General features: G+C 39.2%; 1 protein-coding gene across 1 annotated transcript; it reads left to right on the top strand.

Annotated features, from left to right (window-relative positions):
• Window positions 1–207: 207 nt before the first annotated feature.
• LOC104043551 (haloacid dehalogenase-like hydrolase domain-containing 5) lies at window positions 208–13,511 on the top strand. The gene is made up of 8 exons (XM_064454332.1): window positions 208–484; window positions 2,728–2,937; window positions 4,024–4,136; window positions 5,962–6,055; window positions 7,239–7,272; window positions 8,143–8,317; window positions 10,389–10,577; window positions 11,395–13,511. The coding sequence occupies exons 1-8, from the start codon at window positions 335–337 to the stop codon at window positions 11,789–11,791; spliced, it is 1,362 nt and encodes a 453-aa protein (XP_064310402.1). The 5' UTR covers window positions 208–334; the 3' UTR covers window positions 11,792–13,511.
• The last annotated feature ends 4,439 nt before the right edge of the window (window positions 13,512–17,950 follow it).

Below are 17,950 nucleotides of genomic sequence, written 5' to 3'. Positions count from 1 at the left end.
ACAGGCTGCGCAGGGAGGTGGTGGAGTCACCATCCCTGGAGGTGTTCAAAAAACATGTAGATGTGGCACTTCAGGGCAGGGTTTAGGGGAGACATGGTAGTGTTGGTTTGACGGTTGGACTTTGTGATCTCACAGGTCTCTTCCAACCTTTATGATTCTATGATTCACGGCGACTGGGCTGGGTTGGCGCCGCCCGTGTTACGTCAGAGCTGGAGGCGGTGTGACGTCAGGGGCGCGGGGCGGTGTGAGCCCGGGCGGCGGCGGGCAGGCTGCTGGCTTGCTCGCTCGGTGGGCGCCGCCGCTCCCTCCCGGTTCCTCCCGCCCCGCCGCCGTTATGCGGCGGGCGCTGCCGTCGCTGCTTCGCGCTCTCCTCAGGGGCGGCGCGGTGGGGCGGCCGCCCTGGCTCTCGGCGCCCAGCGGGCTCTGCGGCGCGGCGGCCCGCCTGCCAGCCCCGGCGGCGGAGGGGGGCGGCAGCGGCAGCGAGGTAAGCCCGGGGCGGCGGCTGCCCGGGAGCGGGCGGGAACCGGACGCGCCCTGCCGGTCGCTTCCAGGCGCGCAGGGCGGGCCGGAGCGAAACCGAAAGGGCATCGGGTGGCGGCCGGGTTGTGAGACGGGGCGGCGGGCCCCGCTCCCGGGGACCTATCTTTCTCCCCCGCCCGGAGGGATCGCCGCTGTCCCGCCCGCCGGGACCTGGGGGGTCGGTACCGGGGTTTCCCCCGGAGCCTGCGGGCCCCTTCCTGCGAGGGCCGCTTTCGCTTTACCTTGTGACCGAAGACGAACGAGGGACAGTCGTTACGATCGCGCACAGGAGGCACCCGGAGCGCGGGGCTCCGTCCTCTCCCCTTTGTTGTTGCAGCTCGCTTATTTTAGTATCTGTTATTCCAGTTCTCCTGTCGCGAAGAGAGTATTCCTTCATGGACAAAAGGTTAAACAAAAAACCAAACTAGCTATTGATTTCGTTATTTCCCCGGTGGATATATGCTGAATTCCCTTCTTAGTTCTTTTTTTCTCTCTATACTTAGAAAAAGACTCTTTTTAATTGTTTGCTACAGTGTAAAATTCCCATTTGTAATCTACATTATTTACACATAGCAAAATTAATGCAAAGAACTGCGTTTACTACAAAACCATTATAGTATAGTTTCAGTGAATAGCCTGAGGTAATTACTGTAGCTTTATCGGCAAGGCTGCGATGTCATTTGTGTAGCGGCTGGGTTATTTCTGGTGTAGTGCTCACAAAACTGTCACAGGCAACTTGGAGACAAAGGTTGCAGGGCTTTTTGTATTTAAATAGGGGAGACAGGGCTTCAGGGGGAGTACTTGCATGTAAAACTGAACAAACCCCAACTGCTTAATTAAAATCAGTAATATTGCAATACATTTAAAGTGTTCACTTTATTAAATTGGGCTCTGTTGGGGAATGTACTCAGACTCCTTAGTTTTCAAATGTTTGCGTATCCTGGCTTTAGAAAAGGCAGCAGTGCCAGCCAGCGTATCAAGAATGTCTTTAGCTAAGTCACATTCCTCATAGTGGTGGCGGTGTCTGTCTCTGTGCTATACCCAGCTGCAGGAAAATGTAGCAGATGAATAATTGATGAGGGACAAAGTGCTGCTTAAATAGACAAAATGCCTTTCTCCCTGCATGGGAAAAACAGTGGGCAGGATTGCTGTCAGTATGTGCCCTGGGGCAGCTTGAATAGCAAAGGCTGTCCTTTCACCAGCTGAAGTGATTTCTGCACCTCTTCTCCCCATCATGCTTGGTCTCTGTGCTTGAGTTCTCCTTTTTCATCAAATGATGAAAGAGGGGATCATAAATCCTGAGAGTCTTTGGTTCCATTTTAGGCCTGGGAGAGAAATGATGTTTAGATTATAGACCCTTTTTGGCCCATCCTTTTTGAGCCTGATTCAGTAACGGTTTCATTGCTGGACAGGCCTCTCTCTGTCTTCACTCCTTAGGCTTATCACCCAGCTCATCTTTCTTACCTCTACTTAGCATTGCTCTCCTTTTTTGGGCTCATGAAGCCCAGTTCTTCACTTCTCCAAGGCAGGCAACAAGATAAATTTTAGTAATTCAGACAGCATCATTGTTTAAAAAGGTATGAACTTTAACAAGAGGCATTAGTCTGCCAGATATAAAACTAAGAACCAACTGAAGTGATGTATAAGGAGCACAACAGATATCTGCCTGTAGTCAAACCTGTGTGGAACAGAAAACTGCAAGTGACAGTAGATGGAATTTTAGTGTCTAAACATCTTGTAAGGGACAAGCCAAGTATGATATTTGCATTCAAGACCTACCTGCTGCTGAAAAGTGTACTTTTGTTTATTTTGTTAGTGTTCTGTGCATTGAAATTACCTGTGAAATAGAGTGGGTTTAAATCAATCAAAAGTGTGGCTAGCTGGCACAGCAGCATGTATTTTGTACCTCTTTTTATCAGTTTAACTCAATTCCTCCTAATCTTCTGAAATGTCCTGGAACTAGTCATAAAGCAAGGTAGAACTCATGAGGCTGTATGCATAAGGAAAGGGGGGTTGTAGTGCTCCTTTTTACACAGTAGTTACTGTAGTGTAATGTGTCTGTAAGGCACATTAAAACATGCAAAGTTAAAGATCTGTTCTCTGCGGAGGCATCTGCTTTCATTGGGCTTCAGCTTTTGTAAGCTTTATCAAACGGGCGTAAGTAAGGGCATAACTAATGTACTCTTTCTTCTCAATTCCTTTTTACAGCTCAATATACTGCCGTCTTTTGGTTTTCTTTTTGACATCGATGGTGTACTGGTACGAGGAAAGACTCCAATTCCTGCTGCAAAAACAGCCTTTCAAAAGTTAGTTAATTCTCAGGGACAATTCGTGGTGCCTGTAGTATTTGTCACCAATGCAGGGAATTGCCTTCGCCAGAAAAAAGCTGATCAGTTGTCTCATCTACTGGGAGTTCCAGTAAGTAGCTTCAATCCTATTTATTTAGTTGTTTACTTATGGTGAATGTGTCAAATGTATTTTCTTCCATTAAATGCTGCTCAGTTAAGTAGTTTTTATTTTCCCTTAAGCCCCCTTAAATGCTTTGCTGGAGGTATTATAAAAAGTAAAAAATGCTGTCCAAAGCTAATGGTATTTCCATTGGTAAAGGTACTGATTTTTTCAGTGGTAAAGCTCATGGTAATGGTATTTCTTTGCAACATTGTTATTGGGGGAATAAATATTACCTTCTCTTTCTGAGTACAAAAGTGTGTTCCAGTAATATGAAACTGCTCTATCAAGCTGAATGCCTTCTGTGATAATGTGCAAGACAGGAGCTTCCTGCCTCTTTTTGATACAAGTGATAAAACTTTATTCTCCCCTGATTTGCAGGTGCTGCAGCCAGTAGGACTTCTCCATTGTTGGGGACTGTGTTTGAACATTGCTGAGATAAAGCCATAAAGTTAGTTCTGTGGTGCCTTGTGTTTCAAGGCCAGCAGACATGAGCATATTTGTATCAATAAAATCCTGTCATGGGTAAAATAACATCTGAGTTGGTTTTGGGTTTTGTAGATCTGTAAAGGTGATAAGTATCAATTTCTAACAGCATCTTTCTAGGATTATAACTTTACTGGTTTTATGCCTATTGAAGAATGGAGAACTGTAAACTAAAAGAGGGTCTTCTGATACAATTAAATCCATGCTGCAGTCTAGCAAAGGGACTGCATTGGAACTTGGGCAATTCTGATTGTTCTCCCCTGTTTGTTTTCTAAATTAATTTGGTGATTCTGTAAAACTGGGAGAGAAAGCCTTGTGGTCATGCTGAATAGAGTAATTCTAGAAGCTGAAAGGGGTCAGTACAACAATTTGGCAGTAATGTATTTTTTTCTGGCATATTATCAATATGTTGTCTGTGAAACTTAGGAGAAAATGATATGGTAGGGTTTTAAGTAGACATGTATGATTGGTTTGTAACTCACAGAATGTGTCACATCTGTTAACTAAATCTACATATAAATAACTTGTCTGAAAAACAACAGATTCTTTTTGGTTTTAAATCCCAAACAGATTTCACAAGATCAAGTGATGATGTCACACAGTCCTCTGCGGATCTTCAAGCGTTATCATGAAAAATGTGTTCTTGTATCTGGACAAGGACCACTTCTTGATATTGCTCAAGAGTATCTTTCAAAAAAAAAACAACCACAAACCACCCAAACCCCCCCCAACTTCCTGTTTAAGTACTGTCCTTAATCAAGCTCAGGGGATCCTGTGGGTCAAGTGAAGACCAGATATTTCAACACTACAAATCCAGTAGTAAGGAATTCCTACTATGATGTCATATTTATGTTTTGATGTGTTGATATTTGCTTCACTTTTTTTCCTTCCTTGTTAAAAACAGAACAAAGAGAAATTATTTTTTTTTACTCATATGTAAATGACGCTTTAGCTTTATGCTTTACTTTCGAGACTTTCGGATTTTTAGACTTTGGACTTCTACGTTAGTTTTAGTGTTTACTTCAAACACTACTTTTTAGCATTTACTTTAAACACTTTAGGTTTGTGCTTTCCTGAGGATAAGAGCATGTCATTCTACCTATTATTTATTACATCTGACTTTTAGCTCAGTGTCTGAAGATCTGCTCATAAGCACGTGCTTGAGGATATGGTTTAGTGGTGGACTTGGCAGTGATGGGTTAGTGGTTGGACTCGATGACCTTAAGGGTCTTTTCTAACCTTAATGATTCTATGGTTCTATGTGGCCAGGCCAGGTCACATTGTTTTTGTAACCAACACCTAGAGTAGAACTATACTTGAAAGTATTTTGCTGCTTCTATACTAACTGCCCCCCAAAAACCTTGAATTATGTTGAAATAATGAGCTATCAAAGCTTCAAACTGTAATTTAATGACCTTAACTTTTGCACAATCTTTGCTTATGCTTCCATTAACTCTCTTCTTCACTTCTTCCTTTATTGAGATTTTAATTAAAGTTGGTGTAAATCAGAAGTTGTAAAAAATGGATATGCAACTGTTAAGTCTAAGCTTTATTTCAAATACAATGGTGAGAAGAAGTTACTGAAGGAACATTCCACTTAACTATCAAAATTTGTTAGGCGTGGCTAAGAGAAAAGTATATTACAAGACTGAATACAAGATATAAAACCCGTATTTCTGTTAGATAGCATTTTCATACAGGATAAGGTTATCTTACAATGACTTTACAAATGGCCTGGGGTATTAATTTCAATACAAAATCAGGTGGCTTTGTTTGTATAACTGAGATATTTCAAGCTCTTATTTTCACTTGCATTGTAAGATTGCATTGTCGTCTTATTGAGAGTAGCACCACAACTACTTTTTACACAAATGAGCAGTTTTAGTTTGATTACCTCTTGTTAACTAAGTTTAAATTAATGGGATATATCAGCATTTAAGAGCACTACTATGCAAATCAGCAGGTTATTTTTTTGCCTTTTTCTCCTTTCCTTTTTTAATGTGTTTTGGTATTTATCTTAACTACCTGTAGAGTATAATTAACCCTGACTGGTCAGTCCACCATTTTGCAAGAGACTGAACTTTACAGTATTTATCTAGCAATACGTTTGCAGCTATAATGGCCTAAGGCAAGCACAGTTTGTGGGACAGTATTTTTTCCTCAGCTAGCTCATATTTCTTTCCTATTACACAAGATGTTGCCTTGGTGTCTGATAAACTTCTTGTGCTTATGTAAATATGATCTTGGAGCATTGCAGGTATAAAGCGGCTTCTTACTTTTAATCTCTCATTTTGAGGAAGATTTATGTATAATTTAAGATTTCAGACACACGGGTCTCCCATTTATAAATAATGGGCTGATCATCTTTTTATCTCATATAAGAAAAAGTCAGTCTTTGATATGTTGCTTTCACTCCTAAATAACTTGCTTTACCAGATGAATGGAATTACCAATTTTTGCAATCTTTTAATATAAGCAATTCTGTATCCTTAACTGGTATTTGCCCAGCCTTGGTTTCTGTCAGCCTATTACCATTGAAACACTGCGGGAGAAACGCCCTTTGCTAGATGCAGTTGACCATGACAGAAGACCTAACGTTCTGGTGAGTATTTTTGTTTAAAAATTCTTTGTTTGCTCATTAGGTTATATTCTGTAATAGGGGTCAATATTTAAACTACCAAGCTAATGCTGTGGTTCTTAGGTTGTATTTTGACATTGCTTTTCTGCTTCTTTATTTGTTTTGTTACAGCATTTTCAAGAACAACTGTATAGACTTTTTTTTTAAATCAGTGGTAATTCTTTAACATAATCTTTGGTTTTGTAACTTCCTGTTGTGGGAAAACTTAAAATTTAGTACAGATACCTAATTCAAAAGCTGTGTTGGAAAGCTTACTAGCTTCCTCAGATGTGTGAAAGATAAAATGAGCTTTTTCCATCACTATAGCATTGCTTTGGTATTGTTTCTAGGCTGTGAGGTCGCTTTGATTGTAAATTAATGCTTTGCAGATAACTAATTTTTCTGCAGAGGACTCCCTTTCCTCTTTATACCATTATTTAAATATTAACAGTGTGTACAGTATAGTTTCAACTGAGTTGTGCAGAATTTCAGGAAAACTGAACTCATACACAGTAAATACATGCATGTATTGTACATATTCAGAGTCAGTACATAGAATGGATTTTTTCCATGTGAAGTGAAGAAATGCTTTGTGGTTCATAGAATCCGTAACTCAGTTACACTATCACCTTTTGCCTTGCTTCTCAACTGTGCAGATGTAGAAGTTCAAGAAACTGTTAATGTATTTGTCACCAGAGGGAATAAATCATGAAGTGGAAACTTTTATTTCTTTAGCAAATGTATGACAATGTATTTTTCTTTCTTAGCAGTGTTAAAGAAATAAATTTCAAAAACTATTTTTTAAATAGTATCTTGTTGATACTAGAGGCCTCTTCTCCTGTGGAAAATTAAACGGCTGTACTTTCATATACAAATAAATCAATCAATCAGCTGAAGCTTTATTACTTGCCGGGGTAGTTAAATAGAAGTAGGAGGCTAGCGAATGTAGAACGCACTAACTTGTCTGCTGTCCATTTGCCATTAGATTTCGCTTCAGAACTGAAATACAGGTTTCTAAGTAAGCTGACATCGAGTGTATACAAAAATAGAGAGTGCATTTCCTCTCGGTGCGGAAGGCAACTGTGGGAGCTATATTTGAATTTATTCTGTTAAGAATAGTAAGAGATGTTTAATCTTGTAGAAAACTTTCACTTTTTTCTTATTGCAGTATCCCTCTGCCGTGGAGCTTCCCAAGATTGAGGGTCAGTTATCTTTATTTAACTTGCAACTATCCATTAATAGATGAAATATCTTTATTGTACTTTATAACTAGAACTAATTTTCAGATTGCTGGGCACTTCAGAGAGTTGGCTGAGGCAATTCTAAAATTTCCTTGTTAGTGGCATCTGTCATTAATCTGGAATGTATCACGTGTGATAAAGCTGTTTTTTCTAATGTGTGCGGTTTTTTAAGTTTCGGAAGTAGGTGAGGTCTGCTTTCCTTTTCACCTGCCTTTAACGGGCTATTGTTGCCTTCCTTTCAGAAATGAGGAATGAACTGGCATGTGTTCAGAAATAATTGGTCTTGTTCTTAGAGTAGTCAGGATGGTCATTTCTGAGCTGTAATGTGAGAAGCATCTTGTTTGAACACACTATATGCACTCTCATCTCATCTGAAGTACAGGAAAATAGAAACTGGACTTCAGGATTTTAAAATATCCATGTTTATTGCTGCAGGCCAGAAAAATGTCTAAAAACAACATTAACATTTTCTTTTAAGGTTAACAGGGTAACATCTCTGATGGATTATTTAAATACTGCATGTAAACATAGAATTCAGAAAGGTATGGAAGACTTAGAAATACAATTTAGAATTTAATATTTTGTGGTACTATGGAGAAACTTAGCCAATAAAAAAAAATTCTTAAACCTGTAGATTTTTGCAGTGGGGTCTTGTTACTTCTGAGATCTTCTGTGAATGAATGGTATGTAATATATTAAAACCCTAAGTTAATGTGACTATTTCATCGGTTCATGGTTAAATCAAATTACTTGTTCAGTCTCTTTAGACCAAGTTCTAGTGTCAGAGATTTGGTGCCCAGTTAACTAATTCCATAATCCTTGTTCTCATAGCTGTTGTTTTGTTTGGGGAGCCAGTCAGATGGGAAACCAACCTTCAGTTGATAATAGATGTTTTGCTCACAAGTGGCTATCCTGGAAATCCCTATCACCATGAAAATTACCCTCACATTCCAGTACTTGCTTGTAATATGGATCTGATGTGGGTAGCTGAAGCACAGTCTCCAAGGTAAGTGCAATTATAAGGTGATGTATCTGGGGTTTCCTCATTTCTTCAGTGGAATTCAGAGTCGCTACTTTTATACAAAATGCTTGCTGTAGCTTCACAGTAGGTCTCAGCTTTGAATACAATGTCTCTAAAGGAATGCACATTCAGCAAATACTGCCTTATTCCTGTCTATGGTATTGCATTCAGGAAATCAGTTACTCACGATAGAAACTGCTTTTCAGTTCTAAACCTTTTTGTTTCCCCACTCCTGGAAGAGTAGGTTTTTGCCTGAGGGCCTCAGAGTCTCAGTTCAAAGGAAAAAAGATACAAAATTATCAAGGCCGTTGTTACATTTCATTAGGTCTTTCTTTGGTATTTTTCTTTTCCACCCTACAGTTTCTGCTAGTGTAAAGAATTGACCCTGCTAGTTGAAAGCAGAGAGTGGCTTTGAGCTGAGGACAATATAGTGAGCGCTTTAAGGAACACAAAAAACAAGTAACACACACAGGGCAAGGTGGCATGACCTCTGATAGTGGTTTTCTTTGATTTTGTTTTCAACAGAAGGTAGTTCTTTAATAGTTTTGTTCCCCACTCCCCAGTCTAAAATTTGAACATATGCTGAAATTGTTGTTATCGTGACCGGACTGCTGCCTTGATCTTGGATCAACGATCTTGTCAGATAGCCTTACTTGGATGCAAAGTCTATCTCTAATTAGCACATTGGCAAAATACATTTGTGTGATAGTTTCAGGCTCAAGTAAGGCAACCAATATATCTACAATGAATAAGATACGTCATTTCAGTTGTGTCCTTTGGGAAAGATCCAATATAAAGTTCATTTTTTCCTTTGGGTTTGACAGGATGGTGAGTTTGTATCTGTCAGTGTTGTTACCTTCATTATTGGAATATAATGCCTTGACTAAGTTGTTTTAAGCTGTTGGTAATAATTACTGGAAATAGTTTTATCTTTATTTATTGGTATTTCATAATACAAAGCAACAAACAGGGTGGAGAGAGGGAACAAAGGGTTAATTCAGAATTCAGAAAAGCTAATTCTGTCCCACATGTAAAAGTGGTACAGCTGCTGCCTCCTTTGTAGCATTTTTCCTTAAAAGACTATTTTGATTTCTAGGCCACTGAGATTTCTTTACTCGTGCATCTATCTCTGTTGGTTTCTGATTCTCATTATATTAGTGTTTTGGGGTGGTTGTTTTTTTTTTTAAGCTGTAGACACCTGGTTTGAGCAGCTGTACCAATCTGTGTTCATTAGATGTAGGATTGTTGTATAGCAACCTTTTATTCTTCTTTTGTGTTTTTGATAATTCCATATTTCTCAAGTGATACACATTAATTCATCTTTAATCCCACACCCTGACTTCAGTAGTGAAGTAAAACTGCTTTTTTCATCATAAGATTACATATTCTGAATTGCTGAATTACTGGCTTGGTTGATGACCCATCATCACTCATTCCACCTTGATCAGAATAACTGAGTTATCGAAAGCGTGCTGTAAAATTAGAGTTTGTTCCTTGATCCTCCTTTGCATCTGTTTTTTGGAGAAACCCATGAAGTTGTTTTGTTTCCATATTACAAGTGGGTTTTGGTATTCCCTTGTGTTTAAGGAGAGATTAATTTTCCTTCTGTCTGATCCTAACTTTCCATTTCTCCTCTTTGTTAGTGTAGCTGATTCTGTTAGCTCACTGCAGAGAGTAGGCTAGGCATTGTTTCAAGAAGCATTGGTTTTATAACTAGGGTATCTACTTAAATGCAAGTAACGCTAATACAAACCATTGCTACATTTTAAAAATAGATAACTGTTGTGCTCTCCCAGTCATGTGTGTTTATTGCAGTGTTTATTGTTAAGCTAATTGTTCAGCTAATTTTCAGTGAAACAGCTGTGGAAATGTTGCATGCAAATGGCAGGAAATTTGGTAGTTACAGGATATGGCTTACTCCTAAAAGATCATGAAATAAAAAAGGCTTGCTTTTTTAAATCTGTACTTAATATAGAAGCATTTAAGTTGGAAAAGACCTTTAGATCATTGAGTCCAACCATTAACCTAACACTGATTTGTCTTTATCTCTGTGTAGGTTTGGGCATGGAACATTCATGGTGTGTTTGGAAAACATTTACAAGAAGATCACTGGCAAAGATCTGAAGTACGAGGCTTTAGTGGGCAAACCTAGTAAGCTGACCTACCAGTATGCAGAATACCTCGTCAGGGCTCAAGCAGCAGAAAGGCAATGGAAGCAGCCTATTCAAACTCTTTATGCTGTCGGGTAAGACATCATAAATCTACTGGTTCATCAGGAAATTACTCGCAACATAAATGCCAGCAGTAAAAAATAACACAACTCCTACAGCTTTGTTTCTCATACCATTGGGACCACCGAACATTCTTGGTGCTATGGTGTACTTTTTGTAACGTTTTTGAGCCTCACTATTTCTAATCTTGAAAAGTAATAATAACGTGCGCTTTCTGTGCGTAATTTCTGTAGAAGCACAAAAGGTTTATATGCAACTAAGATTTCTCCTGTTTGTTTTTTTTTTCTGTAACAGGCTGTGTAAATCTAACAAGAAGAATTTGCATAGGTATTTTGTTAGGTTTACTGGTGTAACACCAACAAGCTTTGAGTGAATGATGGTTATTAGGGAATGCAGAGCTAGAATTTATTTGTGAGGTTGTTAATCTTGGTCATACGCTACTGTGTGTCCTGCCACGTCATAGAATCCTTTTCACAGAAAGAGATAAAGCTGTATTGTATTAAAGACTGTCCCAGGATCTGCAAGACGTTTGGTAATATAATAAGCTCATTCATGGACTGCTAGTACCTATCCTTTACTTCCTCTCCCTCTGCCCCATTCTGCAATTTCAATATGGAGAGTTATTCACTTTTGTCATATGTCATGCTTACTGAAAATGGTGTAATAAAATAACTATAGAATTGGATTTCTTTCTATCTGCATACTTCCACATAAAGTTATGTAAAGTATAAAATAAACTGTTAAATTGAAACCATAAGAATGCCTTTCATAAGATTGAAATTTGGCAACTGAAGTTGCACTGCTGACTAAACTTTCTTCTTCTATTTCCAGAGATAATATCATGACTGATGTCTACGGTGCTAACCTTTACAATCGCTATCTCAAAGAGAACTCCAGAAAATGTTCAAAATCACGGATTCAGGCCAAAGTTGCTAGTGGCAGAGGATCTGCTGCGCTCTCTCAGGATGATGAAATAGACAACAGTTGGGAGACGGAATTAGCGTCTGCAGCTGCTGCCCACTGTAGGTCTGTTCTGGTTTGTACTGGGGTTTACAACCCTCACACAGAGGTGCCCTTGGATACCACCGAGAGCATAACTGAAACGGTGTTCCATGGCCACAGAGATTTTAGATTTGATCCTGGTTTAGTAGAACCAGATCATATTGTGCCAGATGTTGATGCTGCTGTAGACCTGGTCTTCCAGCTGGAGAACTTTGCACCTAATTGAGATGATGTGATTTCTTAAGGACTACTCTGTGCTATGCCTTTCTTCCCCCCCAAAATAAAACTGTCCTTTAAAATTATGCCACAAACTGCTGCTTTCTAAAACTTTTAAATTTTAAATTAATACAGTCTTATATTAAGTATATTAATAAACCTAGGTATATTTATATACTTAAAGTATATTAAATATCAATAATGCTTTTTAAAGTACTTCAAAATATATAATTTCTTGTTTTAGTTGCCCTTCATTGTCCTGTTCATTATGTTAGGTATTCTAATAGCAATTTTTCAGAGTGGTTTATGGATGTTACTGGTTCTTAAATTCCCACATGATAGTCCATTCTTTTGTTTGCTGAAAGATTTAGCTTCTAGGTATTGGGAATCTTGAGGATATTGGATTGTGGTGCTGGGGTCATTGACACAGTTACAAATTGGCTGGTACAGAGCACAACATGTATTACTGCTTGGTATTCTGCAAGTAATGAGCGCTCTTTCAAATTAGAGCAAAGCACAAGCCTGTTCTGCTACTCTGTACTTGCTCATGTCTAACCCCACAGCCTTTCTTTTTATCCATTTTCCCCTGTGTCTGGAGCTGCTCTTGCTTCTCTCTACTCTGATATGTAAAGCCTTAATAGAATTGCCCATCTAAGATGGAGAAGGCTGACTTGTTAACACCATTTTTGGAACTCCAGCTAAGCTGAACACAGTCACTTAAGGAAAGCAGCTAACATTGTGAGTCCTGCGTGGCATAATGCTTAGCCTTTTTACCTTTTTATCTGCACTTTTTTGAGGAATTTAGAATCTTAGAAAGCTTTAGCAATTATGTTTCAGGTATTTCTGTCAGTTGGACTTTACCACTGAATGAGTGACTATAGTTTGGGCAAAAAGTGCCTAGTAATCTACTTGAAGCCTCATACCACTATGGTAATTAACCAGCTTTCAGTGTAATATATTTCACGTTATGTTGATGTTATACATTGTTTGGTTCATGGATTTTATAGCTGTTCATTTTTTTAAAAAAAGTAATTTATTTTGTGTTATTTTTGTAAAATACTTTTAAAAGATTTCATCCAAAAGATGTCTTTGAAAATATTTTTGTGTTAATTTGTTATAACACGGTATATGGTGTACTTGTGATATAAGTTTGGAAAACATAAGCTGATTAAGTGTGTTTAAAACCAAAGTCAACTTACACACAAATATCACTTAACATCACCCTGGGGGCTAGTTGAGTTTTTATGTTTGGGTTTGTTTGTTTGTTTGGGTTTTTTTTCATGTTAGAAATTGTACAAACAAAAATCCATGGGTCTTCAGTTTTCCCAAGTTCTTGCAGAACTAGCGGAATGCTAGCTTAAAAGCATTGGCAGACAGATGGTGGCATAAATGGAAATGATCTCCTGGCCACCTTCATGGCTTATTATTCTGAAATCAAAATCTGAGAACTCACATCATTAAGAGAGCATTGCTGCTATGAAGTCAGATTTTTTTGTGTGTGTGTTTTCTCCATTTGCAAACCACTGTAATCACCCTCTGTATCATCAGGTTTGTTGATTCATTCACTCACAATGTTTCTTAAGTAGCTTTCCACATACCTTGCTGAATCCAGTTTAAGGACACTGCTCTCAACAGAGTATTTCCTGTTTCTTCTCTGGGAAAGTGTTACCGCAGCACATTCTTACCTTTTTTTAATGGGTACAATAAACAGATAAATACCTGTTTCTTTAGCACTTTTCTGTCATATGCCTGTTATTTCAAAGTATGCCAAATCTTTCTAAGTAAAGATTGTAGTTTTGTAAAAAGTCAGGGTGACTGAAGTTGCATTTTTTCAATACTGAAGCATGTTGCAGAGCTCTTTAACCATTGCTGGAAGGAGTTTCAGGCTGTCAGTGAAGCAAGGAATAAAAACGTGAAAGTTGATGAACAGAAAACGTGCAATTTGTTTCTTCTTTTTTTTCCCCAGAATATGCATGAGCACTTGACATGAAGGAACTGTGTATATACTTTTTAAACGTCATCCCTTATGGAGACATTAACTTACAATGCACGTGTAGAAAAAATACTCTCTGGCTGCTACTGTTTGTTAACTGAAAGGAAGACAGGTTTTTAGTCTATATCCTTCTTAGACCTTTGAAGCTACATTTGCATTGCAGGGCTGTGAATGTTCCCTGATGAGTCTGCTTGAGCTTTCTTTAATGTGATTCTTTGTACAGAGGTATGACTGAGTCCCAACAGCGGACTAGGGTGCCACTAGATTTGAATCTGTGTCAGCACAAAACAGAAAATAGGCAGTTGTTGCCACAGATGGTTGTCGTGGTTTAGCGGCAGCTCAGCCCCACACAGCCGCTCGCTCACTGCCCCACCGGTAGATGGGGGAGAGAATCAGAAGGGTAACGCTCGTGGGTTGGGATAAGAACAGTTTAATAATTAAAATTAAAAGAAACAACAGTAGAAATGCAATGTAAAGGAGAACAACGAGAGGCGCAAAGCCCCGGGGGAGGGGGGGAAGGGAGGGGAGAGGGGGAACGAACCGCCGGAACAAACTGCCCGCGCCGCCCGCCGACCCGACGCCGCGCCGCCCCCGCGCTGGCGCTGCAGCTGCCCCCCCCTCAATATACTGGTCATGGTGTCACATGGTATGGAATGAACCTGCCATTGGCCAGTCGGGGTCAGCCGCCCCCACCATGGCCCTGCCCCTCCCAGCCCCCCCCGCCACGCGGCAGAGCGCGGGAAGCTGGAAAGGTAGCCGACCCCCACAGTGAGGAGAATTAACCCCTTCTCAGCCAAAACCAGCACAATGGTGGACAAAGATGATTAATATATGTGGGTATTACTATAAAATGCGAAAGAGAAATGTTAACATAGTAGATACTTGTTGTAGTCTACCAGTGAGCTAGGCAAATATTTTGGTGACATATCATGAAAAATAAATTTTTAAGGAAGGATGTGAAGGAGTATAGCAAGTTACCATTGAGGATGTTTTCCTGGAGCTCTTGCCAAAGGTGAAGGACCTCACAGCATCCACTTGCTACGTGGTCCCACAACTTCATTGCAGTGCTAAGCTAGGTACCTTGGAATTAGATTGTGTATTCCCTAATTAGTACTACAGCCACACGGCATAGATCTAGGTCTAGAGTCTGAAAGCCGACTGCTTCCTCAGTGACCCATTCTGATGTTTATGTGCACTGAGCACTTACGCTGCAGTTAGAGTTTTGAAATATTACGGGTGTTAGTGGTACAGCAAACTCCTTGCCAGAGGTCCTTATGCTTTACAAAATTAGTAGAAGTTCATGTGTGTTCTTCCCTCAGGGAGTCCCAGTCCAGTTTATGCTTTTACTTAAATTTCTGGTGAGAATATTTGTGCCAAGATGCTAGCATGTGACTCAGGCAAACCTTCCATTCCCTCTGCTTTACTGAATTAACACTGAATTCCAGCAAAAGACTTGTCATCTTTATCCTTATTAATGTGACCCCTCAAAAAGCACATGTTGTTCATTATATTATTATTTAATGTCTTACAAATTAGGATGCTACACTGGCAGACTTCTAAGTTTGAATTTTGTGCTTCCTACTCACTCAGGAAGTGTTACAGATGAGAATTTTTTTTTAAAAGAAATGTCGTAAAATGTTGCATCAGAGTTACTGTAATTTCTAACATTTCCTGCTATGGTACTTTAAAGTAAAATGTTATGATTCCTTTAGTAACAAGCTAAGATGTGGAAAACCTCAGAAGAAATCTCAACCTCTAGCAGTGGAAAAATGTTTTTTTCAGAGTTCTTAAGGAAAACTGAGTTTAGCAAAATGTTCTTTCTAATTATTCAGCTAAGAGTGACATCAATGAATATTATATTAGGTAAGAAAAAGACTAAGACCTTAACTTCTGCTCCCCTTTCCTGGAATGTCCTCTTACCTGGATTTTCACTTCTTTAGTATGTTTCCAGCTTTAACATTTACCTCTTTGAAATAGACAGTATTATTTCCCACACTATGTTCAGTGTATTTCACTCATAACAGAGGTAAGCTATTGGATGTTACAATACTTCTTTCAAGTTTAAAATGTACTGTTGAAACACCTAAGTGACCAGGATGTGCAGAAACAGATCACTGAAATCACTTTTTAAAAATACTACTGAGGATCTTGAAGTTGTGAGTAGAACTTGCCCTTTGTTTGTGTAGTAGTGTTTTTATTCTTTATATATTTTATTCTATTAAAAAAAATCAAACTACCTTTCAAAAATATCCTGTACTTATTTTTGCTAATGCAAAAATTACAATATTTTAAACTCTAATCATGTATTGTCTTCAGTATCACATTTTTTGTTAAAAACATTTTTCAGTTAAAGTGAATGTGAGTCATATTTTAAGAAAAACAAATTTACAGATATCTCCTCTTCAGTATAAAAGAATTACTTGCATTTAAAATTAAATTTGTCATGTCAAAACTTCAATACTCTTCAATGTAATGAATAATTTTGTAGTAGTTCTTATGTTTATGAAATCGGTCTACTACACCTATTGATTCTACTTGTTACAGAATAATCTTTTCAAATAGCAGATTTATTAAAGTAAAAGATATTCAGGCAGCTTGTCTTTAAGATGTGAGTAATTCACAATAATCTATTACAGCATTTTGTAGTAGTTTACTTCTTTTTATAAACAGCTTGATAATTATGTTTTTTCTTCTGGGAAAACCCTCCTTATGTTGCTATGTCTTACATTCTTCGGCAACATAAATGTGATGATATGCTGTGATACAGTGTAATTGAATCATATCTAGAAAAATTAAACCTAAAAATATTTCAGCAGCAGTAGGAGATGAAATGCAGCCTCTGCAATGTGGTGGGGTTGGCAGGCAACTATCAGCAAGAACATTGAAAAAGATCCCCTAAAGTGGATGTTTTCACTAAAGCTTGAAGGATATTCTCGCTGGCTCAGTGTAGTATTTAAGCCTAGTATACAAGTTTTTAGACCTCTGTTGGAGTCCATTAGGCTTTGCCTGGTGGGAATCCAGCTGATGTGCTTGGCAACTGCTCTGCAGAGCAAGTGGAGGTTATCAGAAGCTTCACGTCACAAGACACCTTGTTTCAACTAAAGCAGTAGCGCAGACATACCCATAGAGGACCACACACATTGGCAGAGTTGAGGTATATAACTCCAGGATCTATTAAATTATGGGAGAATGTACGTGGGGTTCGGGCTGGGCTGCTGGGTGCAAGCGTATCTGCTTTCATATGTTACCTGGGTCTGCTTCTCCACTACCATCTGTAGTTTTTACATGGGGTTGTTTGCCGTTTTGGTGGATTAACCTGTTCTTTTGGCAGAAGACAGTGAAATGTTTAAAGTATAAGATAGTTTTAATTAATGTCCAAATTAATGTCTGATTCTCTGAGAAGATATGTGTGGCTTGCTTCCTAAAAAGCTTCAAAAATATAGCTGTCCAGGCCAATCTCCCATGAATGTGAGCAGATATTAATAGGTGAAAACCTTACGTTTTCACACAAATAAACTGTTCTTCAAAACGGCAAACGCCTTTCAATAGCCTCATCAGCATGACTACAAGTCCTGAGCATTTCTCAGGTATTTAGTTCAGCCAAGTCCTGGTGCCATCCATATCACCCTTGGGAAACCCCCCTGCCCTGCAGTGTGACTGCTTCTGCAGTTGCCTCAGTAACTCTGTAGGCGGGAGACTGGGGAGTCCCTTATTAAACACAGAAGTATGGGATATCTCATTAAGAACTGAATTTATCTGGGAAGCAAAGGTATAGATACCTCCTCCGATGGAGACTGAAGTGGTTTTGGTATGGGGACCAGCAGATTTCCCTCAGCTACTGAGGGGCTGCTGTGGGTGGTGCTCTCTGCCATCTTGGATTTACCTCAGCCCAGCTGCCTGTGGCAGTACTCATAGCTGAGGCACAGTGCTGGATTGGGGAGAGAAAGAAGTATTGCAACCCTCTCCTGTCTCTTTTTTTTTTTCTCTCTTTTTTTCCTTCACCTCCCCAATAACACAGAAGTAGTAAAATGTAAAACCATTGCCCCCACGCAGTTCTCCAAGGCTCAGGGTATTTCAGGTTCTCCAACACCATGGACTCAACTCCAGCTTGGTAAGTGGTAATATGGGTTTGGCAGGCCCTCAAAAAGCCAAAATGCATAAAAACCAGCACGTGAG

Source organism: Phalacrocorax carbo, chromosome 6 (assembly GCF_963921805.1).
Source record: "Phalacrocorax carbo chromosome 6, bPhaCar2.1, whole genome shotgun sequence".
NCBI lineage: Eukaryota > Metazoa > Chordata > Aves > Suliformes > Phalacrocoracidae > Phalacrocorax > Phalacrocorax carbo.
Note: the sequence above shows the minus strand (reverse complement) of the source record. Positions and strands in the feature narration are given on the sequence as shown.